At 44.9% G+C, this 25,953-nt stretch overlaps 1 protein-coding gene across 2 annotated transcripts in view; it reads left to right on the forward strand.

The window, feature by feature from the left end:
- The window catches only part of ERGIC1 (endoplasmic reticulum-golgi intermediate compartment 1), a 60,766-nt gene that overhangs the window by 16,812 nt on the left and 18,001 nt on the right, over positions 1 to 25,953 (forward strand). Inside the window, exons 1-6 of one of the 2 annotated variants that reach the window (XM_027643368.1) lie at positions 3,542 to 3,638; positions 4,890 to 4,951; positions 12,113 to 12,185; positions 22,450 to 22,544; positions 23,149 to 23,273; positions 25,721 to 25,825. In XM_027643368.1, coding sequence (XP_027499169.1) covers positions 3,562 to 3,638; positions 4,890 to 4,951; positions 12,113 to 12,185; positions 22,450 to 22,544; positions 23,149 to 23,273; positions 25,721 to 25,825 — 537 coding nt within the window. In that variant the 5' untranslated portion in view covers positions 3,542 to 3,561. Of the gene's footprint in view, positions 1 to 3,541; positions 3,639 to 4,889; positions 4,952 to 12,112; positions 12,186 to 22,449; positions 22,545 to 23,148; positions 23,274 to 25,720; positions 25,826 to 25,953 lie in introns of those variants that run through there. The other variant, XM_027643369.1, reaches the window with a different exon arrangement.

A 25,953-nucleotide genomic window follows, 5' to 3' on the forward strand; every position in this document is an offset into this window, starting at 1 on the left:
GAAGCTGTTCAAGTGTACATAAAGCACGCCCTGGAAGAAAGCCTCAGCTCCTGCTGAGGGAGTGAGCTCATCCCCTTCTCAGGGCAGGCAGCTGAAGTATCTACTTGAGAAAAAACTTCAGTGTTTGGGTAGATATCTTCTGCCCTCCCTGTCACTTGTCCAGCACTGTCAATCACAGAGGTTTGAAAAGAAACTCAGGAATCACCCCAGGGCTGATGATACCAACTCACCTCATTCAGTTGGGTTTGACCTACCATTGCCTCTGCAGTGCCAACCTTGGAAGTGATGGTGGCTCAGGTGAGCACTGCTGTGTCTGGCTCTGGGTTTTAAACACTTCAGTGCTTCCTGTGGCTCTAGGAGAAAATGAAAAGCAAACATGAAGAGCAAATGTGTGATGGCAGCCCATAAACCCCCCATGTGCTGGGCTGATCCCACAACATGGGCAGCAGGGAAGGGGGGGATCCTGCCCCTCTGCCCCGCTCAGGTGAGACCCCTCTGCCGAGCTGCCTCCAGCTCTGGGGACCCAGCTGGGACATGGAGCTGTTGGACCAATTCCAGAGGAGGCACCAAGATGATCAGAGGGATGGAGCACCTCTACTGTGAGGAAAGGCTGACAGAACTGGGATTGTTCAGCCTGGAGAAGAGAAGGCTTTGGGGTGTCCTAATTGTGGTCTCCTTGTACCTGAAGGGAACCTGCAAGAAAGATGTAGAGAGACTATTTTTACAAGTTTGTTGTCATTTTTGTCAGGAAGGTGAGAAAGTTTTTTGTTGTGTCCTTTCAGCTATTGGATTGAGGAAAAGGTATCATACCACTCCCTCATGTTAGTTATGAATGTTGGTTCCTGCGAACCTCTGACATTGCCAAACAGCCTTTTTTCATTTCTTTGTTTGCAACCCTGCTCTCCATTGAAAGAAAAGACACTTTTAGATGTGTCAGGAAATTGCTTTGTTATACTGATGACAGCCTAGTTCTATCTTTAGCCTCGTATTCTGGAATTGCAAGGTCCAGCCTTCCCTTTCTGCGAACATGTATGACCTGGAGGAAAAACTTTCCTAGCAGTAGGTTTGTTGTTTCCACTCTGAAATGGTGTTAACTGATTAACTCGCAGATACTGCTTCACCTTACGAGTCTTGCCTTTCTGAAGGGAGGAAGAAAGTTGCCAAAAGCTAAATATAAATATTGTGCAGTGGAAAATGCACATGTGCCTGCTCTGTGAGCATGAACTGATGTCTCCCTGCTGAGACCAGCATGAGCTGCTGCGCGGGGCTGCAGGTTAAGAGAGTTCACTCAGCAGTGACTGCAGGACATGCTGTAAATCTACACCCCTGGTTTCTCATGGTCATTTAGGATCTGACTCCAAGACTCTCCAGGTGGTTTTTGACATTGGTACAGTGTGTTCACAGTGTGGTACAGTGCTATGAGCTGGCTGGTACAACCCTCTGAACATCCAGTCTTCCTCCAGTGTTAGTAATACCTTCCACTGCTTTGAATGAAGAAGGAATCTGTAAGGTAGCTTTTGCAGCAGACAGAGCACAAAGTTCGTCTCTGTTCCCAGGGTACGGATGCTCTTCCAGGTGACCAATGCCTTAGGAACCTGGAGGCTTGTTGGAATTTTTACTGCAGGTGCTTGCAGGAACATCTGACCTGAGGGCAAGTAAAACCTGTTCCCCTTTACCACTCATACAACTCCATGGCCTCCTCCCTCATACATTACAAATCATCTCTGCTGTCTAATCCTCATTCTTTCCTCTTCCCAGGACAGTGTAAGTGATCTCCTGAAATTGCTTTCAGCTCTATAAGGTAGGCAAGAAGCCAGCAGCAAAAAGAGAAAGGTTTGTCAAGTGGAGACTAGAAGTTCATCAGATTTTTAACCCTTAGGCCTGATTGGAGCTTTCACAAATCTCTGATTTCTTTGGGTTTAGGGTCTCCTGTTACAATAACTCTTGTCGGCTTCACAGATTTGTTTGAGAAGTTTGCTTGATTTACTTATTTTTATAATTATATGTCATTAATGACGCCTTCTTTGGGGTTCCATTCTCTACTCATTGCTATGATTTAACCTTTCTTGTGTCTCACAAACATACTTTTCAAGCTGTCATTAAATCCTATGCATTTCACATTTTCTTCTAAGTTGGTGTTTAAATCTGAGTTAACAAGGTAGCCCTGTTTCCTGGCCGTGCCATCTCCATCATTCTTCTCAAAGTCTTTTGAGCTTCCACCTTTCCCTTCTCTGAATGTGTAAACACAACTGCTGTTTTCACCAACCAGGAGCAGACTGAATAAATTGTATAAATTGTAGACAATATCAGATGCCTTATTGAGAGGATGCCTGGTACCCTGAAGAGTATAAAAAGTATAAATCCTCCTAACTCAGAACATGTGTTTTCCAAGCAAATGACTGTTCTGTCAGGATACTTACACAGTCCTTTCTCCTTTGGGCAGGTGGTCATTTGGATGTGAGCAAAATCTAGCCAGCAGTGTTTGTCTCTTATTCCAAATGTGTCTTTTTCCATTCCCTTGTTGTTGATTGTTGTGGTCATTTCAGCATCCTTGTGCAAGCTTAAATACACCTTCCATGCTTACCTACCCTTTTGCTTGAATCAGGTTCTGGATGTCATCCTTCAAGCTTCTGCCTTTCTCCATAAGACCTCAACTGAGTCATCCTCCTTCCTCCCTGCATCCAGTCTGATCTCGTTGCCTCTTTTCCATACATTGTCCATTCTGTGCTATTCCGTAGTGTCTATCCTTATCTAAAAACATGTGAAATCTACAAAACAAAGCCATCAAACCTTTATTCAGTTCTCCTGTGTTGTTTTGTACTCTTCTTGTGTGTGCCTCTAGACTGTAAATTCAGGCTGGGACATGCTTTGTCTGATGTTCTTTGTGTGTCATGGTAGTAGAAGAGAGGGAACATAATGTGGTAGGAGAGATGGGAAGCAGAATAGCACAGGGAGTGCACTGCCTTTTAAACACTTAAAGCCAGGTGATAAATGTTGCTGGGAGCCACCAATCACTTTCTGCAGTGTCTTTGCCTAATCCAAACTTACGTACACCACATATAGTTAATTTGTGGTGTTGGGTGTTCCTTATGTGATTAAAATGGCAGCCAGAGAGGAGAGAACCCTGCCATGACATCAGCTTTCCAGAGAGCTGTTTAAAAAGCTGGACTTTTTGCTTTTAGTCCTGTGATGGGTCATCATTTTAATACTGGTAAATATTTCTCATTGTGGGAGCAAACTTCCTTTTATAGTATCCGCCGCTGTTTTTACTGAATCCAGCGTAGAGCTGTTTCCTATTTCTGAGTGTTCGCTCACACTCAGCAGCTCTCGTGTGTTCACGTGCTCTGTCTCTTTCTCAGCTTTTTTAACCCTGTTGATCTATTATTGTGACTTTGGCCAGACGACGCCAGCGCTCGGCGTTTAATGGGCTGAGAGCAGGAGCGAGCAGCAGCTTCCTCTGCCTGTGAGACCATGATGTCAGCAGCTACTTTGGGTTCCTTTGCCATCCGCTGCTGTTGTTGCTTTGGTGTGCGTGGAAAGAATTCGAACAGCACTTTCCAGATGTTCTCAGGGCAGCTGGAAAACCGTAAATGGATTGTTTGGTTCAGGAATATTGCTGATCTGTTTAGGACACGGCAGTGAGTAGAGTCATAAAAACACACAGCTCCTGAGCAATGTTGCTGTCAAGTGGGTTGTTAGGGTGTTAAGAGAGTTCATAGATCATTCAGGACTTGAGCTGGGCAGATGAACTATATACCTGCTCTCCTTTCCCTCTCTTCCCTTCCTTCCTCCAGCTTCAGCTCCTGAATGAAACGCAACCACATCTTTCTGATCTCATGCAAGGCAAATGCTGTTTTGTTCATCCAGAGTGCCTTCAAGTTATCTCAGCAGTTAAAGAATGAAGAAAACAAAGATGATCTAGTTTTAAAGTCCCAGTATAGTATTCGGTGTAGTAGGAGCTACTGATTAAACATGGGGGTGTTTCATCTTGGTGCACTGTAGAATAGGAATTTGGGAGCCGGTGTTTCTCATGCCTCTCCAGGGCTGGAAAAAGCATCAGATCTCACCCACTTGTAGTATATCCAAAAAAGTCTATTTTGGGGGGAGAACCAGTCAGTTCCTTCTTTAGGGTGGGTAGGTGTTTTTAATGCATTAATTAATTTTTATTGGGTGGTGGAAAAACTGATGTCAGAGCTGCATTGCGGTTGGGCGTGCAGAAACACAAGGTGGTAGGAAATAATAGAGCCAACACATAAGGGCAGGGAAAGTTTAACCATGGGGAGTTTAAAATAGCGAAGCTGAGCTATATGGATATTAAAAGCTATGACTGAATCAAAACAACGATCTAATATTAAACTGGATTTTGCTGGGGGAGTAGCAAACTTGTTGGGTTCATTTCTCTTGGGTATCCAGTGTCCAAGGGATGGTTTCTTGTCTCAACACCTGGATTTCTGACTTTGGTGTTGTCTGTTTTGGTCTGTTGCAGGATACAAACTATAAACTCCAATATAGGTTGTGTCTCACTGTTTTTTTTGCCAGACATCTTTATTCAGGAGTCTGCAGAGTATCCTTTTCCTTACAGTGGTCTATAAACTTGTCCAGCATGACTTCTTCCCTGGCTTCTCTCGCAGTTCAGATTGCACAGATCCATGACAGCGAGGCGGAGGGAAGTGCTTTGGAAATTGGAGCCAAGGCAGAATGCAGTTACATAACTGTACAAAAGTAAAGGGCTTTTTGTTTTGTTTTTCCTTCTCATATCCTCCTGCGTACTGAAAAAAATGTTGTTGGAAAGCGGGATGGAAAAACTTCAGCATCATTCATCCCTGTGGGGACATGAAATATACTGAAATGTTCCACCTGTTTTATGGCTGTTGCTTTTCCTCTTTCAGGTTTGACATCTACAGGAAGGTGCCAAAAGACCTTACACAGCCAACCTACACAGGGGCCATTAGTAAGTAACTTCTTTTTGATCTCCTTGCATACTCCTGGTCTAAAATTAAAACTTGTTTGGCCTCTCTGTCTCTGGGAAATTTTTTTAAAGGGATATTAAACACTGGAAAGGGTGTCCTTTGTTGCTGAAACAGGTTGTTTTACTCCATCAAATAGTGGAGTAGTTTGTATGCATTCAGAATCGTAGAATCACAGAATGGCCTGGGTTGCAAGGGACCTTAAAGACCATCTCATTTCAACCCCCTGCCATGGGCAGGGACACCTTCCACCAGACCAGGTTGCTCCAAGCCCCATCCAACCTGGCCTTGAACGCTTTCAAGGATGGGGCAGCCACAGCTTCTCTGGGCAACCTGTTCCAGGGCCTCACCACCCTCACAGGGAAGAATTTCTTCCTCATATCCAACCTAAATTTCTACTCTTTCAGCTTGAACCCATTCTCCCTTTTCCTGTCACTCCAATTCCTGATGAACAGTCCCTCTCCAGCTTCCTTGTAGCCCCTTCAGATACTGGAAAGGGCTGTGAGATCTCAACACAACCTTCTCTTCTCCAGCTGAACAGCCCCAACTTTCTCATCCTGTCTCCATAGGGGAGGTGCTCCAATCCCCTTCTCAACTTTGTGGCCTCCTCTGGATTTATTCCCATAGTTCCATTTCCTTATTATGTTGAGGGCATCAGTACTGTACACAGTATTCTGGGGGGTCTCACCAGAGCAATGAAATATTGTCATGAAAGGGAGCTCCTAAAAACTGGTGTTGAAATTCCCACTCTGCTGTCTCCTGAAGTAGCTAGAGAGCTTTTTGTTGGTCTCTTCCCAGGAACAGAAGCTGGTCTGCTCCAAACACTGGGATGGGGATGACTGCAGGTTTATTTACCTCTGACAGGCACCCCCTCAGTCACTGTGAAAAATTACTGTTAATAGTTGCATTCACTGTTGATGTTCCCAGGCTTGTGCTTGTGGAAGAGACTTGAGGAACTAAACCACTGCTAACAGGGAATCCAGGTTCTGGATCCACAAGAGGCAGTGTGGGGGGCAATGTGCAGTGGCCAGTGGTGAAGATGATGCGGGAAACATGTATTTTGCTCACAGTGTATTCAGGGAATTAATCTGATTATATAGGTGGGACTAATGAGCACAGATGTTATTTTGTTGTTATTTGTCGTGCTTTTAGAGAATTAAAATTGCTTGGGCAACCGATAGCGATCCACTCTCACTCCTGTGTATCAATACATAGACTTTGGCTGATACAAATCTCTTGCCTTGGGCCCCTTTTCCTTCCTTCCTGCTCCTGAGGGAGGCTGGAGGCTGAGTAATGCAATTTCACACAATTATGTGCAGTGAGCTGCTGTGCGGGGCAAACATCGATCAGGTTGATCCTGCCAAGCCTGTAATTACACTCCTAATGCAGCTTTCCTGTTCCATTGAACAGGCACTTCCTTTGATCACAGAGCTGTGCTCCATTCATCCATTCTTGTAGATGGGTCAGGAGTCTTGTATGTCACCACTGACGTGAGTGATGTCATATCCCTTGGTGACAGCAGATAGAACTGAGTCAGGGCCAGTGAATCAGTGGACACAAAGGAAAGCCCTTTGTGGCCTTAAGAAACTCCTTGCTGTGAGGATGGTTGAAGACTGGAACAGGTTGCCCAGGGTGGTGTGGAGCCTCTGCCCTTGGAGATGCTCAAAACAACCAGACCTGGCCCTGAGCAACCTGCTCGGAGCAGGGGAGTTGGACGGGATGATCTCCAGAGAGGTCCCTGCCAGCCTCAACTATCCTGTGCTCCTGTGAAGATAACATGTTACCCTAAATATTTACTGTCAGAGTCCTTGTCTTCTGTGTTCTCCTGACTGCTGAATTAATTGTATCCTGACTCCCTTTTAGGTTTACTGAAGTTGTGAACAAAGGGCTTGACTAAAACTGTTTGCGAATTCAGGGGCTATGAGATTTAGTGTTTTGAAAGAACACTTTGAACTTGTGACTGATCCTGCCTTCCCTTCTGTTTTGGAAACTAAGAGTTCCCACACTGTACCTGGGCTCCCTTTGAGAATTTGTCTTGTTATGAATCACCTGCAAAAGAGTATTTTAGAAACAAAAAAGCCCATCAAAGGCCGTCCAGTGTTAGGCTTTCTGATCTGCAGTAAACAACTCAAGTGATAAGTCTGTTGTGGGAAGGCTTGAAGGTTGTGACTCTTACTTAAAATTATTAACTGACTTATTTCTCCCTATTGTTATTTGCAGCTTCTCAGGCTTTGATTTTCTTCTCTAACTGGTTCTCCTTCTTTTCCTCAGAGTGGTTTTAGACAGGCTTTAGATAGAAGCTTTTGAACCACACAGGCAGCCAACAGACTGGTGGCTTTGCCTGCGAGGATCTGGTGAGCAGCTTTCCTAATGGGCTTTCTGTCTGACCAAGCCTGTGGCTTGTAATTTGAAAGCCATTAATCTTACATGTTGTAGGAGGCCATGAATGAGAGAGCCCAATGCCAGGCCAGTTTGAAGCCTGGGAAGGTTGCATGATTTTGTGATAAATGCTTTAGGGAAGTCAACTCATAACAACATTGGGAGCTTGAGCGTAGGGGAAGGTTCTGCCTCTCAAAAAATCTTTCAGAGTTTAGTAAATATGTGAAATGACTATGACTGCAACTGTATTGTGGCTCTCTTTAAGTCCTCCAAGTTTTACACAGGAGGTATAAAATAGTCCATAGTAGCTGACTATTACTTTAGGCCCTTCCCACATGATTTCTGCTGAAGCTTTAGTTCAGTATCACTTCTGGTGCTGAAGGCTTTCTGGAATAGGAATGGATTTACTGCAGGATTTCTGCAGTGGTTCTTGAATGGTAAAAAGGCCTTTTTAAAAAAAAAGGTTTGAGGTTTATTAGGGAAGAAGTCAGAGATCAGATTACAGAAGTAAAGAGATGGAAAAGAGCAGCTCTGCTTCTGACACCAGGGCTGAAGAGGCCAGGGCTCCTAAGGGAGGAAGCAGATAAGGGAGAGTAATTTTGGGGAATTTTGGTGGAGGAGAACAGGTGATCTCAAACACAAGCAAGTTCAGAAGCCAGCTGGAGGGTTATTGAGGCTTTATTGGGTATGGTTTTGTGATTTCCAAAGTTGCAGTGAATGCTGCATACAAGATATTTGAGCTCTGTGTAGCAACCCTTCCAGCTACAAACATTTTTTTTTAGGAATGAAGTAACCTGGAACAGTCCACTGCAGTTTACTTGGAGAGAGGTTTTTGTAGAACAACATATCCCCTGCTGTGGACTTCTCTGAAAAAGTGTATATGTTACTCATTCCTTTTTCTTAATAAAATTCTGGTTTTTTAGGCAGCATTCCTGTGCCCTCAGCCAGTCATGCCCTCGTTGTACCTCTTCCACCAGTTCTTTGCCAGCTTTCCCAGCGCCATGTAGCGTGTCCGTGGTGCCACACAGGGCCACTCCAACAGACCTGACTAACATGGTGACAGCTTGGCCATGTTTGGGTATGGAAGCAGCAGCAGCAGCACACGCCCTGGCTGGCTGACAGTTGGCATCTGGCTGGACAGGAGCAGTCGGACACAGCTGCTGGAGTGATCCTGCTATTTAACAATCCATGTGGATGCATAGTTTGCATGCACATGTTGTATGCACACAGGGAAATGTTATCCAGAAATACCCAGTGCTGTTTGGGGGCTGGAGTTTTAAATACACATCAGGAAATATCAAAGTTATGATTCACATGGCGTCTGTAACAAGACCCGTTCCTTGGACTTCATAACAGTTTGCTCCATTGAATAATAAATGCTATTAATTTTATGCCTTAATATAGACATGGATCCACATTCTCAGTCTGTGTGATGTGTTAAACACTTTTCCTTTCTTTCATTTCTTGTGGGGTGGGGAGAAAAAGCCAGGAATGTATGTAGATAGGATATGTATCAGAAGCGATATGTACAAAAAGGTTAGTGTAGGAATGAAAAACTTGGCAGAATTTCCCATCCTTTTGGGATTAAAGATTAGCCAACAGCAGTGTGTCTCTACCTTTGATATATTGATTGTGTTATCATATTAGGTATTTAAGAAACCTGTCTTAGATGGTCCTTCGAGCTCTGTGGGAACGTCGCAGTGCTCTTGCAGTTACGTGAAGCTTTATGCATGAATTGTTTGATTCTGTCTGATCCTAGCCTTTAATCTACTTTTCCAAATATCATGCAGTTGTCAAATGTGGGTGGTGGAACTGCACATTTGCATGGAAGCAAGTGAAAGCCTTCACTACGAAATAAGCAGCTGAAGTGCATAAATTCTTGTGCTGGGAACATCGCCTGTGCCCGCAGCTCCACACTAAGGAGAGGAGCTCGTGTTCTGCATCTGGGAAAATACTGGCTCTGGAGACAGTTTAACACATGAGGCTTTCTCATGCCAAAGACACCCCCTGTCCTGAGAATGTGTGTGTGCAAAAAGAGTTTAACATAGGAGCAGCCACTGTTGATGCAAGTGTCGTGCAACCCAGTGTCCCCTTGCCAGGAGTGGTCAGCAGCAGATGCCAGAGAAAGAGCACAGGGACAGGTTAAACACTTTACCAGGCTTTGCTCGTTTGGTTTCTGAAATTCCTGAGCTATAAGTTGTTCCTCTGTGTTTAGTAGCCCTTAGTGGATTTCTTCTTCAGGGCGTGTATGATTCCTTTTTGAAATCTTACAGATTTTATTTTTTAAGCATCCTCAACACCCATAGTGAAGAATCTTCAGAATTTAGTTAAGTGTTCTGTAAAAGAAAACCTTCTCCTGTTTTTAACCTCACCTTTCATTCCTGTACTGGAAGAGACAGTGAGTGGTTGTTGCCCATTCATCTCCTTCAGATCCCTCGTGATTTTGTATTCCCCTCTCATGTCCACCCTCAGCAATCTCTTTTATGGACTGAAAACTGACTGTGCAGTTTGAAGTCTGGCAAAAGCATTGAGGAGCTTTGAAAGTCAGTCCCTGCCAGGTGCTTCAGGGCATTCCTGCAGGATTTTTTAGATGTAGGTTAGTGGAATTTTACTGTGCTGTATTTGCTAAGTATTGTCATAAGCCTTCCCTACAAGAGCTGAATTGAAAGATGGACTTCAGGCAGCACATACTTTCTGTGCTGGAAAAGAAGATAATTTGATGATACAAGTGGCAGAGAAGAAAGTTAAAAAATTGGAAGAGAGAGGAAGCTCTGGGAGGGAATTTAGAGTTAGTAGTACCAGGCTTGCCTGGAAGTGTTTGAGAGCAGAGAGGTCTAGCTGACGCTGTGGAAAGCCTTTATGGGATGATAACAAGCAGTGAGGAATATGGAAGCAATTAGAGAAGAAAGGGTTGTCTGTGTGAAACGCTCTCCCCTGAATTCTGCCACAGCTCAGAGATCTCATCACAGCTCTGCTGCTCTGTAACCAACAGTACAAAACGCTGGATCGACGACTCTTGTGCCTCGGTTACTTTTTTTGAGCTCTTACGTAGGTGTGTAAGTTCTCATAAGAATTTGCTACTGTGCTTTAAGCAAACAAGCAGCAAGTTTCTCCTCCTGTGTGGTGCCCCGTGCCAGGGGCTCAGCTGGGTCACAGCCATGGTGATCTTCCATGCCCTGAAAGCCAAGACTTGGAAGCAAGTGTGTGACCCTCTGAGGTTTCTCTTTGGAAATTAATAACCCCTCTTGCTTCCAATTTTCCTACTGGTCTTTGTATTTTTTTTCTCTCTTCCTTCATCCTAGCTAATGGATTCTTTGGGATCTCTTTTAATGCCTTGCACTTCACAGAGGGTCAGTAAATGAATCCACCCTTGAAATTCTTCTGATGAGGAAGGGGAAACAACGCATTTCTCTTTCCTCAGAGCTATCAGCTGACTAATCTGACGAATGAGCCACAAGGCTTTAGGTCACTCAAAGGTCTGTCTCAGTACTTGGCCCTCAGTACCTCTTGTTTCCTTCCTGTGCCTCTCACATTCTCTACTGAGGGAGTTTAGACTGATGTAGTTGTGATAAAATTATTCCCTAGCCTGTTGTTGCTTGAGCTTCCTGAAAGAATGGGTATTTGGGATGTACAGGTCATGTGGTATAAAGTTGAGGAACAAGGTTTTTCTTACGTGTTTCTCAGTCCTAATTAGCGGCTCTGGTAACTGGCCATTTCATAGAGTGCTTGGTCACTGCAGCTGTGCTGGGATGGAGGGATGTGCTCTGGTTGTCACAGCCCTGGAAGCTCCTGCCAGTTCCTGCTTTACTCTTTTGCAAGTGATTCATGGTGGACTTGGGTATTTTATTTAATACAGATACACATTGCAGCCCTGTCTCCTTCACTTGGCACAGCCTTGTCTACTCCAATCATCCCTCCTCCATAAGATTTATGGCTGTACTTCCTTCCAACCCCTCTGTGTGGGTCAGTGACCCTGTCACTGCTGCGTGAATGTCACTGCCCAATTGTTTGAATAGTTTCCTGATGAAGAGTAACCAGTAACATGTCAGTTACTTTGGGTTCCCTCCGTGGAACTCCGGGTTCACATTCTTAGAAAAGACATGGGACTTGTCCAGGTACTTCACAATTCCTTCACTGGGAATTTTCCCTCTCTGAAGAGTCAATCTATCAGCAAATGGAGAAATTAGAGAAGTATCAGGCATTGGCTACACTAGTCCATTACCATTATTGCCATGTCTCTGCTGTACCAGCTCTGCCAAGACCAGGCTGTGAGATGACTTGCACAGAACTTTGGAACTTGAGAAGAAACCAGAATGTCTCCTAATCCACAAAACACTGTGTTATCTGACTGTATGCTTTTGAAGCAAGGAGGTGCTGATTCTTCTTCCTTTCTGGAGGTTTTAATTAATTAAAACGTGGAGCAGAGGCTCCAAAGAAGTCATGTCAAGCAGCTCTAAAGAAGAGGGAGAGCTGGCAGACCAACATTGTGTGCTGGAGATGGAGAATGCAAGAGCCGTGGGGAGATGGAAATCATGGTGGAAAAAGTGGCCCAAAAATGATGACACCCCGCAGGATTTTGGATATTGGCATTTCGGTAAAGTCACAGCTCTGGTGGCTCCTCTGGGTCATAGACTCTACAGAGTCATAGTTCTCAAGTGTGTCTGGTTGGCAAATCCATGGGGGGAATCATATGCCTGTGTGAAAACAGTTTTTGTCTTTGTTAGAGAAACAAAACTAACCTTTCCCTCTCCTTGTCTCTGTTCCAGTCTCTGTCTGCTGCTGTCTCTTCATACTGTTTCTCTTCCTGTCTGAGCTCACCGGATTCATAGCCACTGAAATGTAAGTAAAAGTCGTATTTTCCCTTGTTTGTATATATGTGCATATATGGATCTTTACAGCTTTACTGTTACCTGAGAGAAATATTCCTGTAATTTCACTAAGTCACTTAGTTGCCTGATGGGGTTTGGATTCCTTTTGGTTGAGTCCAAATTTTCAAACATTCATTCAGTTTTTTTAATTTACTAAAATACACTAAGCAAACTTGGTTCTAAAATATTTCTGATAGAGAAAACTGTTCCAGACCTGCTTGATCCTTTATTAGCTGCATACTGGACTGTTCTCTGAGTACAGTGAGTATTTTTCACGTGACCACAGATCACATCAGTGCTGTGGTGACCCAGTGTAAGGTAACAGGAGTGCCAAGGTGATCAGTGCCATCGGGTGCAGTTTCCCTCTTCCTCCTTAAACTGTTGATTTCTTGTCCTCATCTGAGACTTGTTTCCCCTCTCCTCCTGAATAGGCACTTTCCTTTGTACTTGTTTGATTCAAAGTGGTTCTCAAAAAGTCGTGTATTTTTCGTCAGTGATACCATATGTTTAAGTGTGTGGTTGCCTCCTGGTTGGATTCACATGGCTCTGAGTCTGGGGTCCCATTGCAGATACAGTGGGATCTCTGACAAGGTGTTTTCTTTCCCCTCCCTTCCCTATGGATAAATGGGTATCACATGCTGCCAGTCTTCCCTGGATACTTATGCAGATGCTTTTTTGAAAAATAAATTGCATAAAATATCAATTATTATTAGTTTAATATAAGTGATTCCTTTTTTTAATGTCAGAGCTGACTCTGATACATGCAGATGGCTTTAGTCATGTATGAGATTTTTTTTCTTTCGGTTGAGCCTGACTTGGAAACCTAGTTGACAGGTTTTGTGCCTGAAGAGAAGTTGTCCCAGGTAGAGACAGCTTTGAGCAAAATGGAAATAATTCCTGCTCTTAAAAATTACTCATAGAACAAGTACTTTAGTTAATCAGATTTTATTTTTTTCCCTGTTCTCGTGTTCCTCCTGCCATGAAGTAAAGTTTTAGTATCTTTTAACACAGGTACCTTTGTTTTGGGCTCTAGGAAACATTCTCCGTCATCCTGCTGATGTAGCAGTGAGCTCATTAGACTGTGATGCACAGTTCCTGGATAGTTAGGAAGGGTGGAACTTCTGTCAGACTCACATGATGGTCCAGGTAGCAACAGATGTCACTGCTGAGCAAAAAGGCTCTGAAATGCGTTGGGCTCCTGTGCTGTGTTTAGATTGACCATTCTGATAACCATGAGGCTCTTTCATTGTTTTTGTGCAGCTCTGTCTTGGGTCAAAAATATAATTTCAGGAATAATTTTAACCTTGACTAATGTTTAACCTAAAGACAGAAGTGTAATCAAGCTCTAGCTGATTTTTTGTGCCTATTGCGCCATTCCTTCTGAGATGGTATCTTAGATTTCTTACTCATTCCCTGTTTCTTTGGATTCAGTTCCGTGTGTTTGCTTGTGAAATACTGGGGTCACCTTATCAATCACTTTACAGAGCTGAATTTACTTGGATTTCTTGTTTTAAAAAACAGAGAAAAGCTGGACAAATTGCTTCAAGTAAAATAGCACTTTTTCTTACATTCCTCTTAGATCTCCTTCTCTCATCTGCTCTTCTTTTTTCTTTTAGTTGATGCCTTACAGGAGGAATTAGTAATATCTACCTAATTTTGATCCAGGAATGCACATGCCTTTATGTGGTATTTCCCTGACTAGAAATTTCTTTTTGAACAACAGAATTGTATGATTCTCTGAGGGCTCTTCATGCTTTTTTCTTAACTAGATGATGCATTTTCCACAAAGATATTGTAGGTGCTGTTAAGTTCCTGCATGCTCAGCTGACAAGTTCCTCCTTAAAACCTCAGAGAGATGGTAACTGCCTTTCCCAGCAGGAGCTGTGTGGGGAGAAGGTGTTTGCAAGCAATAAAGCAGTAAAATTTTAGAGGGGGTGTCATGGAAGAGTCTGGGACAAATGACTGCAGGAACCTGATTCGTCATGGACCGTCCAACACAACAGCTTGGAGAGTATGAAAACCTCCTTGAGATGAGTTACAAGTCATCAGACTCTTGCTGGGAACATTCACCCACAGCAGTTGTGAAAAGGCTCCCCCAGGACAGCGGAAATACTTCAGAAAGTCACTTAAAGTCCTTCCCAGTTCAGTGACTTCGTGAAGCAGGAGTAAACTTTTCTTTTTCCATCTCTTACTCATTGCTTTCTCTTCTGAGAAACCCAGTACAAGTTGTTGTGAGCCTCTTGTGCTTCCTTTTCAATCAGGTATTACTGGCAGTGCGTTGTGACAGCATTGGGAATAATGAGAGGGGAGCTCTGCGTGATCTGGAACTGTGTGAGAACTCTGTGCCTCCATTTAAACTGAGTGGTAGCAAATAACAGGGGAGATATTATCTCACGAAGATTTTTGAGCCTTGTTTGCCCATGATTCAAATACTTAAGAAGATATGGAAGATTCCTTATGTGCAAACTGTTCAATTCTCTTCAACTTTTATTACAAGCTTCAAGTTTCCTTTGTATTGAGTCTCTCACAACAGATATCTCCCCCAGAGTGAAGTTTCCTAATATCAGCCAGGATCTGAATGATTAATAAGAGTGTGCAGTTACATGGGATGAACTTCCCTGCTTTGCCAGTGCCAGCTGTACTATGAGGCTGCATCACTCTTTCTCCTGTTGTGTCATATTTCTCTTAAAGGGAAATATGGCTTGCCAAAGCCAGGTTGAATGGGGATAGCTGCACATTTTTGATGGCAAAGTGAAATTGGGAGCACTTGGCCTGGTGCCTCCTGTCAGACACAGCAAGTTCTCTGCTGTGGACTCGTGGTTACCTCACAGCACAGTTACAGCCAGTGATTGTGCGTGGTGTGTGTGCATGGCCAGCCTGCTGCAGGGCAGGTCAGCACCAACCTCAGCAGTGGTGCCCACAGGATTCACTGCCTGACTCTCACCAATGAGAGGTTTCTTTGGTGTCTGCATTTAAAGCAAGAGGTTACTGTAGTTTGTTGAACTCGTGCTGCAGCGTGAGAAAAGAAGGTCTGCTCTGCACCACACTAACCCCTAATACTTGCTGGCTTCTACCCATCGTTGGACTTTCTTCTACATTCATATGACTGTAGCAACTTAAATTCCTGGTATTACTAGAAATCTCAGTTTGGTCACTCTTGCCCAACTTCAAAGCTGTGTTTCCTTGACCAGCCCATTGTCGTAGCATTTATAGTCTCAGCTGCTAAAGACTTGTCTGGGTGGCAGAAAGCCAAAAAATTACACCCTCATCTCGAGGATCACAGTCATAACACTAAACCCAAATATTACCTACAAGGGGAGGACAGTGTGCATCACAGCAGCTGTGTCATAACTTGTGTGAGCATTTCTAATGAGCACTAAGGTTGTGTCTGTGCACAGGAGTTGACTCCAGTTAGGAAGTTGAACTAAGACACTGTGGTGTGTTCCAGGGGACACAAGGAAGCTCATGGAACAGGTAACACACTGCAGAGACACATCCTATTTTGCTGCTGACTGGTTTCCTGTGGAGACAAGCCCTGAGTAGGATAGAAAACTCTACTCGTAGGTTTATCGTGTGACCCTAACAGGCCTCTGAGCAGCCATGAAGGAAATCAAAGCTTGGTCCTTAGATGGGGCTACATCCTTCTCAGGAAAAACACAGTGAAGGGCTGGTAAGGGAAGAGAGGTTTTTCTTTGCTCAGACGCAACGCATTGTTGCATTAAGGGGAGGGGGAGTTTAACTCTGGAAATCAAGGATCTTCTTGATTTTTGGGGTTTTTTTTCTGTCCAAACTGAGAGTGACCGAAGACTTAGTCCAAACTTCAGGCATTGGAAGGGGCTGCCCAGGGAGGTGGTGGAGTCACCCAGGAGGTGTTCAAGGGGCAACTGGATGTGGCACTCAGTGCTCTGGTCTACCTGAAAAGGTGGTGAACAGTCAAAGGTTGGACTCAATGATCTTGGAGGTCTTTTCCAACCTTTATCATTCTATGATTCCAAACCAAGAACCTAGATGATGAATCCCCTCAATTCTGTAAAAGACAGCTAAAGAAAATGAGGTCTCTGTTCCACATGTGAACCTCTGCAAAATGAACAGCATCACTGTTGTCCCACTGAGCCAATGACTCAAGTGGCTGAAGAAACAAAGCTAAAGTGTTAAATGTGTCTGGTATTTCCTGGGTAAGAGGTTGAGAGTAGTCTGAGGGCTAGAAATGGCTCGTCCTGCCTTCAGCAGCCGTCCTCATTCATCCTGCTGCTGTGTTGCAAATCAAAAGCATAGAAATCACCTATCTCTCTTCTAATTAACTCAGATCTGCGCTAGACATTAATAGCTGGCAAGATGATAATCTTGCAGTTTTATCACGGTAATTAGGTCATGAATTATGTCCTGTAAGATCAATAATAGTTTTCCAAGTATTCCATCATTAAGGAGTAAAGATGTAATTACCTACTCTCATCTGCCTTGCATTGGCAGCCAGGGGAAGGGGTAGGAGGGTATGAGTGTGGTGCTTGTGGTATGAATGTTGCTGCTCAACACTAATTCATCTGCCACAGTGCACTGTAGAAAGCAGCAGACTGTTCCTGACAGTGTTTTTTTTTTCCTTTCTTTTTTTTTTAATGTAGTAACAGACAAAAAACTATCTGAAGTGACAAGTTTGCTAATTGGAAGGCTGTGGCCCCCTGCAAGCCAATTAATTACTTCAACAGAATATCTGTAATAAAATTACTTTCTTTGCAAAAAACCATAAATCGTGAATCATAGAATCATAGAATATCCTGAGCTGGAAGGGACCCACAAGCACCATCAAAACCCAACTCCTGGCCCTGTGCAGGACACCCCAACAATCCCACCGTGTGCCTGAGAGTACTGTCCAAACACTTCTTGAGCTCTGAGAGGCAATGTCCAAATAATTTCTTCACTTAAAGTGACTGGATCATTAAGGTAACTGGGGACCCTCCTTGCTTTAATCTTACAGAAAATACCTTGGCCAATGAAGGAATATCCCACAGCTCAGCCCCTCAGCTGGGGTCACATCCCATGCAGCACGCCCTGACTGTTCATGTTCAGGCTGTCAGGAGTGTGGGAGGAAGCAAAACACCAGGAGTTTCAGAGACAAACGTTACTTGTCCACACTGGATTCATTTGCATGCCCAAGACTGATCCTGCAGTGAAGCAGAGTTGTTATCAGATGTTTCTTCAGAGACTTTTTGTCCCAGAGCTCTCCAAAGTGTGTGGGATGTGTCTTGTGGCTCTTGGCCCATGAAAATTTTAGCAACCTGCACGTGCAGCAGAGTGTCGTCCTGGTGCAACAAGGGTTTCTTGTGCTGTAGACCGTAATCTTGGAGCATAAGCCAAGAAATGCCACAATTCATGTGTTCTGACATTAAGCTGGAGATGCAACCCCAATTCTACCAGCTCATCCAGTTGAGGCAGATGAAATGCTGAAGCAGACTAGACCAGCATGGGCAGTAGAGCCTTGTGGACAAAAGGGGGTGGGAGTTGTAATCCTGCTCTTGCCACGGACTGACCTTGGCACAGACAGTTTTCTGTAGAAGGATGTAATACTTAGCAGCCCTGAGAGGTAGGCAGGTAAGAGGCTTAATTAATGTTTGCGTAGTAACCTGGAGATTACCTAATAAAAGGTGTTATACATTTGTGAGGGGTTGTTGTGCCGTTTGTCCCCGTGGACGTGTGTGGGTTACAGGAAGCGGAAGGTCGTGTCATGATGTCATTTGCAATTTCTGACTCAAATCTACATTGGCGTCTTTCGAACCCTTCTCCTTCTTCCTGCCTCCTGGAGAATTGTAATTCCTTCCTTTGTAGGACAGCGTGTTTTCTGTGCCTCACAGCTGAGCCGAGACCTAATCTGGGACAAAGACCTTCACAATGAAGAACTGATTGAGATTCAGGACACAGGAAGATCACAAATGGCAGAGCAATAGATGCATGCACAGTTTATTACACAGTAGAGAACTTGCTGACCTGATTGTTGTTTCTTCATACAAACTCAGGAGAAGATGGGTTATTTGTCTTGTGTGGGATCTTCTCTGGTCTGGTACAGCCGAAAAGACGGTAGTGCAGGAATATCAGCTTTGGATGGTTGTATTTCTGGAAGGTGGTTGATTAGAGCTGAAATGGCAAGTGGAGCCGAGAGAGCTTGTCTGAAAAAGTCTTTTGAGAAGCTTTGGGCTCTCTCAAGAGAGAATAATTATTTTCCCTCTTAAGCTTGGGGTCCTGGAGACCAGAGAGTGCCTCCTGGGAGTTGGGGGACAAGTTAAAATGCAGCTTGTTGGAGTAAGTGGTTGTATTTTCTCTATGGCTCATGACATGGGAGGAGGCTGCCTGTTTGTTTGCTGAGAAAGAGGGAGAAAAAAGGCTAAAACTTGAAGCAGAGACTTAGGTCAAGGGGGACAGAGGACAAGGAGGATTTGTTTAGAGAGCACCCCGGCAGTGTGTGAAGCTCAGAAAGGTTGATGCAGTGCCCACCCTTGTATTCAAAGGACCACAGGTTCTTTGGCTGTTGAAGTGCTGAAGTGTCTAATGTTAGCGGCCAGGGCTGCTAGGTGGAAATAGGTTACTGGGGAAGTTTTGTTTCTGGGGAAACAAAGCTGTTGTGTCATAAATCTGAGACCTAAAGTGTGGGGAATGGGTCTGACTTTCTTTGGATAAAATCTGAAAGCGATGCCCTGCCCTCTCGCTGCGGTTGTCCCCTTCCCTTCGTGCCATTTGCATGATCTGCACGCTTGGCCAAAGGGTCCCTCCAACTTTTTCCATGTAATGCTACAAGTTTGTAAGCAAATGGGATAAGCAACTGAGAAGCCCCACTCAGGAATGTGAAGTATTTCCAAGTGGCTCTTTCCAGAAGTGAAGCAGATTCCTTCTGTGTGGATCACGGCTCCTGCTGCGCTAAAAAACTTTCTTCCCTTTCTTTGGATCGGTGGTGGGAGGCTCCACAGGGGAGAGGTCCACTTCTCACCTCTCCTGCTGCCCTCACTGTACTTCCAGAGCTCTGCACCTCACCCCTGCTTTATTGTGCTGCTTTTATTCAAATATTCCTTAGCAGCAACCAGTAAAAAATACCAACTCCTACATACTTGGGGTATTTGGGGAGGTACACACCGTCTTTGGAGTCACAATATGACCCTGTACACTGTCTCTCTAAACAGCCATAGGAGCAGCTGCATTTACAGTGTCCTTCTACCTGACCTCAGGTTTTATTTCCATTGTGACCATCCCACGTTCACTGTTACTCCTGGAACACTTTATGTTCTGGGAGGGTCAGCTATAAATTAAAGCCAGCTTCATTTCTTCCACAAGAGACATTATTCCTTCAGGGAATAGGAGGGTGGCTAGAGGTGGTAAATAGTGCATTTCCCAACATCCCAGGATAGTCTGATTAAATAAGAGAAAGACTGTGTGCAATTTGGCTTCTTGGCCCTGGGGAGGAGGATAGGAAGGAAGGTGTGAGTACCAACCCTCTGCCAGCTTCATCCAGACTTGGGTGGCAGTGGTTCACAGGGAGGTCCTGGAAGAAGTAGCCTTGACCCTGAAAGTTTGTTTTACCTGTGAGGTTTCCAGAATGTATTTTGGGAGTGAAATGTCCAGTTTGTTGAAAGCAATGGTTCTCCTGATGTTTCTCACAGCAAGTGAGAAACCTGTGGTGTGTTGTCATTGTGCCCTTGGTTCCCCATAGTGAGAGGGAACCTCAGTAACACACAAAGAATTCAATCTGGAGCCCCTGATAGGAAACCTTGCCAGATTTGTCAGCTTGGGCCCTCAGCAAGGGCTGATGCTGCCATGAGGAGGCAGTGGCTGGAGCTGGGAGGGAGAAGCAGGATCCAGCCAGCCAGGTGCTCCATGAAAGGCAGCGCTGCAAGTTGAAGGGAGGGGAAGGAAGGACCAACTGTCATGAGCTGTCAGATGTCTAAAGAGTGTTAGATGGGGTTATGAAATTTGGAACGTGAGTGGGAGAGGGGCAGGGGGCTACTAGGTAAAGAGGAGGAGGAGGAAGTGGCCATGAGCCTTGTCAAAGGGACAGGCTGGGAACCACTGGTCCAGTGACCGGACTGCGGGACAGGAAACCAGTTTCCTTTATCTGCAGCTAATGGGCTGTGTGACGTGGACAGACTGGCCTACTTCTCTTTGCCTCAGTGATCCAGTCTGCAACCAAGTGACCTCATCACTGGCCTTCCTATGTGAGGGCTTCAATAGGCTCCCTGTGCACAGTTTATCCTTTGATTTCTACCAACAACCGCCTCTTGCTTATCACTGAAAGGCTCACACACCGTCGTCGTCAGAGCGCGCCTCAGAGACGAGATTTCTGACAGGTTCAGAGTTAGAAATCAGCAAATGTGAACACTGACCTTGCTAGAGCTTTTCTCCAAAGAGCTGGGATGTTCAGCTGAGCTACTGAACCTGCTGCTCTTCTCTGCCAGCCCTGAATGCTTGTTTTCTCCACTAACATCAAGTTGCCTGTGGCACTGGCTGGGCATGGCCCATATCTTGGACTGCAGAGAGCTGGGAAGCAGCCAGGCATTATGAAATAGGTTGGCTGGCAACTGGGGTATTGATGGGAGGACTTGGGGAGCACTGAGAGGTGCATTGCTTTGGGGGATTAATGCCTGTCCTGGCTGGAGCTGCTCCTCCCAGCCGTATTTGGACATATGACTTAATCCTGATCCTACCCAATCTGTCAGTAATGAACACGTAGAAGACAGAGTGCATTCCACCCAGGAGAAGAGGGCTCAGCCAAGAAGCTTCTAACTAGGTCACTGATGAGCAATCTTTCCCCTCCCTTTGTGTCATTTTTATTAATCACTTGAAAAATAGGTTGAGTAATGATTGCAAGCAACTTGTCAAGCCAATTAAAAACAGAGAAAGGTAGGGCTGTGAAGCTGAAGACAAATGCTGTGCTGGTTTTAAATGAGTGTCTGTAAACCCCACTGACCTGTGAGTAATTGCCTCCGAAAAAACTGACAGCGTGTGTGTTTCTCAGTGTGAAGGTTTGTTTCTTCTGAATCCACGGGGCAAACAGTTCATTGTGGTCCAGAGAGGTATCACCAGAGCAAAATCACTTTGAATCTGTCTTGTAGCTTAGCCTTAGTCTGGTTTGACTGTTAGCATATAGACTCTTCAGCAAGGGCTTGTCAAAGGATTTCATACACTTTGGGCATGAAATAAAATAATACAGAGCACTTGCTAGTGAAGGTGGCTTATTTTATGTAGCTTGCTTGAACATAAGTCCCCATAATAACTTTATAATCTGTCTGACTGGAAGATAAATTGCCAAATCTTCTTATTCGTTGAACAGTGTTGGACTTAGAGGGAAAAGAGCTGCTAGGCAATCTCAGCAGCATCTTGGTTTAGTTTGTTGAGTTTCCCCAGAGTGGATTCTCTAGGACCATTCAGCTAATTCAGCGTCGGGTCTTTTTGGTTTATTTTTTATGTCGGATGGATTGTATGTGCCAACAATAAATATTTATACTCTTGTGTTCCTTTTACTCTCTGTCTGTAGTTTGTCTCTTGTGAAATACGTGCCAGCACTGTGGGTGCTATGAAACAGCATTACTCTTTGGGAGACTGTTGTATAGTGTATTAGATCCTGCTGTCCAGGATGTGTCTTCCCATCTGTTCCTGGCTCAAATCCTCTTCTCTTCAATTTTGGTTGTTGCTTTTGGTTACCATTCATAGATTGAAATGTGATATTAAGGAGGAAGATCCAAGTTATGCCCTGCTGCCTTCTCTTGCCGCTGCTCTGTCAGCTGGGTGGCAATAACAAAGTGACACAAATAAGCTTTCCTGGGGGATGGTTGAGAGGGCAGCCTTCTTCTAAAACTATTTATGAAACAAATGGAAAAGCACATGTTTCCCTCCTTCCTAAAAGGAGTAACAGCCCAGAAGAGTGAAGGGCAGCTCATGAGCTTGCCACCTCTTCAGCATTAGGTTCTTGTTTTTTATCACTTCTGGAAGTTCAGATTAGGGAAGGGCACAGGAATTTTGTTTTCTCCTGGGACAAGAGACTTGTTTAAAGCCCCCTGCACTTGCCAAGCAAAAGGTAAAGTTAAGTGATTTGCCCCCATTCCATTGTGGAGAGCTCTCCATGCTCTCTGTAACTTGGTTGTAGACATCACAGTCAACCCCTGGCTTCCAAGTCTCCTTTTTTCCCTCCCCATGCAAATTGTTGGTTCTTTCCCTGTGGAAATGTGTGCCTAAACCCACCTGTGTTTTCTGCCCTCCAGAGTTAATGAGCTCTATGTGGATGACCCAGACAAAGACAGTGGAGGTAAAATAGAAGTGAATTTGAACATCAGTTTGCCAAACCTGCATTGTGAATGTGAGTACCCCTTCTCACTTAGCAGTTTTCCTTTGTGTTTTAAGTAATACTTCAAATGAGCCCAGACTGGTACAGTGGCCCTTCTTCTGTAACAGGGTGGATGGAGATCAAGTAGCTGCAGCCTTTGCCAATATCCCATTGCTTTCTGTTCCAGGCCAGGACACTTGTTTTCTTGGACCTTGTGCTCACTCTGCAGCCTGTGTTAGTGGCTGCTCTCCCTCACTGGCTTCTTTCTAAATCTCATTTCCTTTTTTTTTATAGCAACCTTTTTGTGTCTGGGAGCAAGAAAACTCCCAAGTTTCATTCATAACTGAATGCACCAGCTGATTGTTGGTTTTTCCCAAATCACCCGCTTGTCTACCTAGAGTTTTTCTGTTTGTGTAATTGAGATTGCAGTCAGCTGGCAGGACATGGGAGGTATGTTTGTGTCAGATAGGCAGTGTGAAAAGTTTAGTGACAAGGTTCTTTCAGGTATAACAATATTTGAGATGTCAACAAAAGAGATGTGGATTTTTTCCCAGTAAAAGCAACGTATGCTTTTCCTATGCAACTTTCCTGGTCTTTTGTTTTGATTTTTTTGTCTTCTCCCTTCCCACTCGTGCAGTGGTTGGACTAGACATCCAAGATGAAATGGGAAGGCACGAAGTGGGTCATATTGACAACTCAATGAAGATCCCTCTCAATAACGGGGATGGCTGCAGGTTTGAGGGCCATTTCAGCATCAACAAGGTGAGTAGGAATGACAGTGGGTGAGTGTGTGGGGATGGGGGAAATGCTGGCAAGATCCATTTGTAAAATGCTCTTGAAAATCTGTGTGTCAGTGCCTCTCCTGCAGTGTGTATGTTCATATTCCTGATCAGGGGGAAGGTTAAGTCTTGGTGCTGCAGATGGTGTGGGGAGAGGAGGCTGCATGGCCAGACTCACAGGGAATGTGTTAGATCAGGGGTTTTCTCTACTCTCCAAGACAGATAATCGAGATAGAATTGCTGAACAGCAGAGAGCAGCTCTGTGTTGCAGCCAGTGCTGCCCTTCAGTGCAGCAGCCTAATGTTTAGGCTGTGTGTGCGCTCCCTACAAACGCCAAGTGGCTTCTATGTTTACTTGTCATAACTTCTGCACCTCCAGAATGTGACTCACTGTGGAGAGGTCTTTGGCAATGTCTATCCAAGCCCTCTTTTGTTCTGAGAGCCGCAGAATGACAGGAATGTTCCCTACTAGAGGGTGCCAGCGGAACAGAAGCGGCTCCGTGCTGGGATGTTTGGAATACAGCACGAGGCCTCTGCGCATGCTTTGCCGGGATGCTCCGCTTCTGTCTCAAAGAATGAAAATCCAGGCCTGGAGGAGGCTCCTCTCTGGGATGGGTGTGTTCAGGATTGAATAATCTTGCTATGTAATGCTGGAGATGACTAGCTGGGGTGGGGGAGGCAGTGCTGGGACCCACTGATGTCCTAAGAAGGGCACACCCTTTATTCACTCCTCTCCATGTACCACAGGCTACAAAATCCAACTTCCTTCTTTTCCTCCCAGGTCATGTTCAATCATATCTAAAAATAACAGGCAGAACCTCTTACTGATTCTGTGGCATGGAAAGGATTAGGGACTTAAAAAGAGGACGTTTGGTTCCTCACCTCTAAGCCACCAAGATTGCTGGCAGCTGATAGTCCACAAAACTGGGAAAGAGCTTCTTGCAAGGTAGTTCTTGTTCAGATAATTCCCGAAGCATGGAGCTGGGGGATTTGTCTGCTAGATGTCGTGTGTCCTGCTCACCAAAGCAGCTCAGAAGGGGGGTGATCTATATGGCAGTGAGGAGCTTCCTTCAGTGCTTAATTTGTGTCTCATATAGTGGCTGAGACAGCTGTCAGAGGAGGGGACCTGATCCAGGACTTCTGGCTCAGGCAACCTGAACCTCTTGTGTATGACTTGGAGGTCTGCATTACCTTGGCAGGAATTGTACAGGCTTCTGTGTGAGCTGGGACCTGGAGTGGGACCTGGCCAGGCTTTGAAACTTGACCGAGGGTTGCACTTGGGTGTTATTCTCGAACCTGAGGCAGGAGGACAAGGTGACAGTGAGATGATTGTGTGCCTCTTACCGCAGAGTCTGCCGCCCTGTTTACTGAGCTTATTTATGACACAGCTGGTGTCCACACCTGAAAGTGTTCCCAGGAGTGCACTGCTGTTCCTCAAGTCATTAAATTAGCTTTCCTGAAAGCACATGGAACCAGCATGTGGCCTCCCGTGGCCCTGCTGGTGCTCTCTGCAGAGAGCACCGTGGGCACCAGTTGTATAACCATCCTCCCACTCTTGTCTTAGGCCATGCCACATTGCTTCTCAGTGTTGCTTCATTTCACAACCTTTTCTCAATAGAAAAATATTCTTGCACCCTCCATAACAGTGACTGAGCTGTATCTGCTGAAAGACTTCACAGAACAGGGCTGGTGACCTGAAAACTGTGTGTATGCTGGAGTGGTCCCATCAGAATGACACCAGTGCTCACTTTCTGTCTTGGAACTGAGTCCTTAAATGAAATTTGTATTTTGCAGAACTTTGTATTTACCTCCCTTTAAAAACTTAAGATTAAAAAATTAAGACTCCTGCTGTCTCCTGCCAGGGCTAGAAACAGAAGATCTAGATTAGCTTGTATGGGAAGGCCCCTTGAGTTTGGTGGGTTTTCCCTCTTTTTATCTAAAACTCATTCTTAGGCACAATCTCAAATGTAGAGTTGCTCATGACCAGTACTGAAAGAAGAATATATCCACAGCTTTCTGGGCTGTTCTGCAGCATTGGGGCGCATTAACAAATGCAAGATGTGGGAGTAAAACATTAAGCAACTGTTTGTTGTCTGTCAGAGACAGGAATTTTATTTTAATAGGATGAAAGACATAGCCTTAAGTGTTGGGAATCCCTGAAGTTGGGAGTGATCCACTCATCAGCTCCTAATCAGCAGTGCTAGCACCGTGAGGGTGCCAAACTCTTGGGCTGTGGGATGTATCTGATCCAAGTGTTGATCAAGTGCAGGGGGGTATCCCAGAGCCTTTCTCTGACGTGCCAGAGGTTGTCCACTGCTCAGTAGGTACAGCCTGGATGGATCCAGGCGCTTCCATGTCATATCACAGAGCCGAGCAATGCCTTGAGGGGTAAAATGTGAAATCCTGTCTTCCCTGTCCTGACTAATTCCAGGTCCCCGGTAACTTTCACGTGTCGACGCACAGCGCCACTGCACAGCCCCAGAACCCCGACATGACTCACGTCATCCACAAGCTCTCCTTTGGGGACAAGTTACAGGTGAGTTCTCGTCCCTGAAAATTCCCTGGCTGCAGGGGAATGCTATGAGAAGGGTTTAACATTAGACACTTTGGATTTTATGGAAGGGCCATGTACAGTGTGGGGAGGCCCTAAGAAAGGACTGCCTG

This window comes from Corapipo altera, unplaced genomic scaffold, assembly GCF_003945725.1.
Source record: "Corapipo altera isolate COAL_440 unplaced genomic scaffold, ASM394572v1 75, whole genome shotgun sequence".
Classification (NCBI taxonomy): Eukaryota; Metazoa; Chordata; class Aves; order Passeriformes; family Pipridae; genus Corapipo; species Corapipo altera.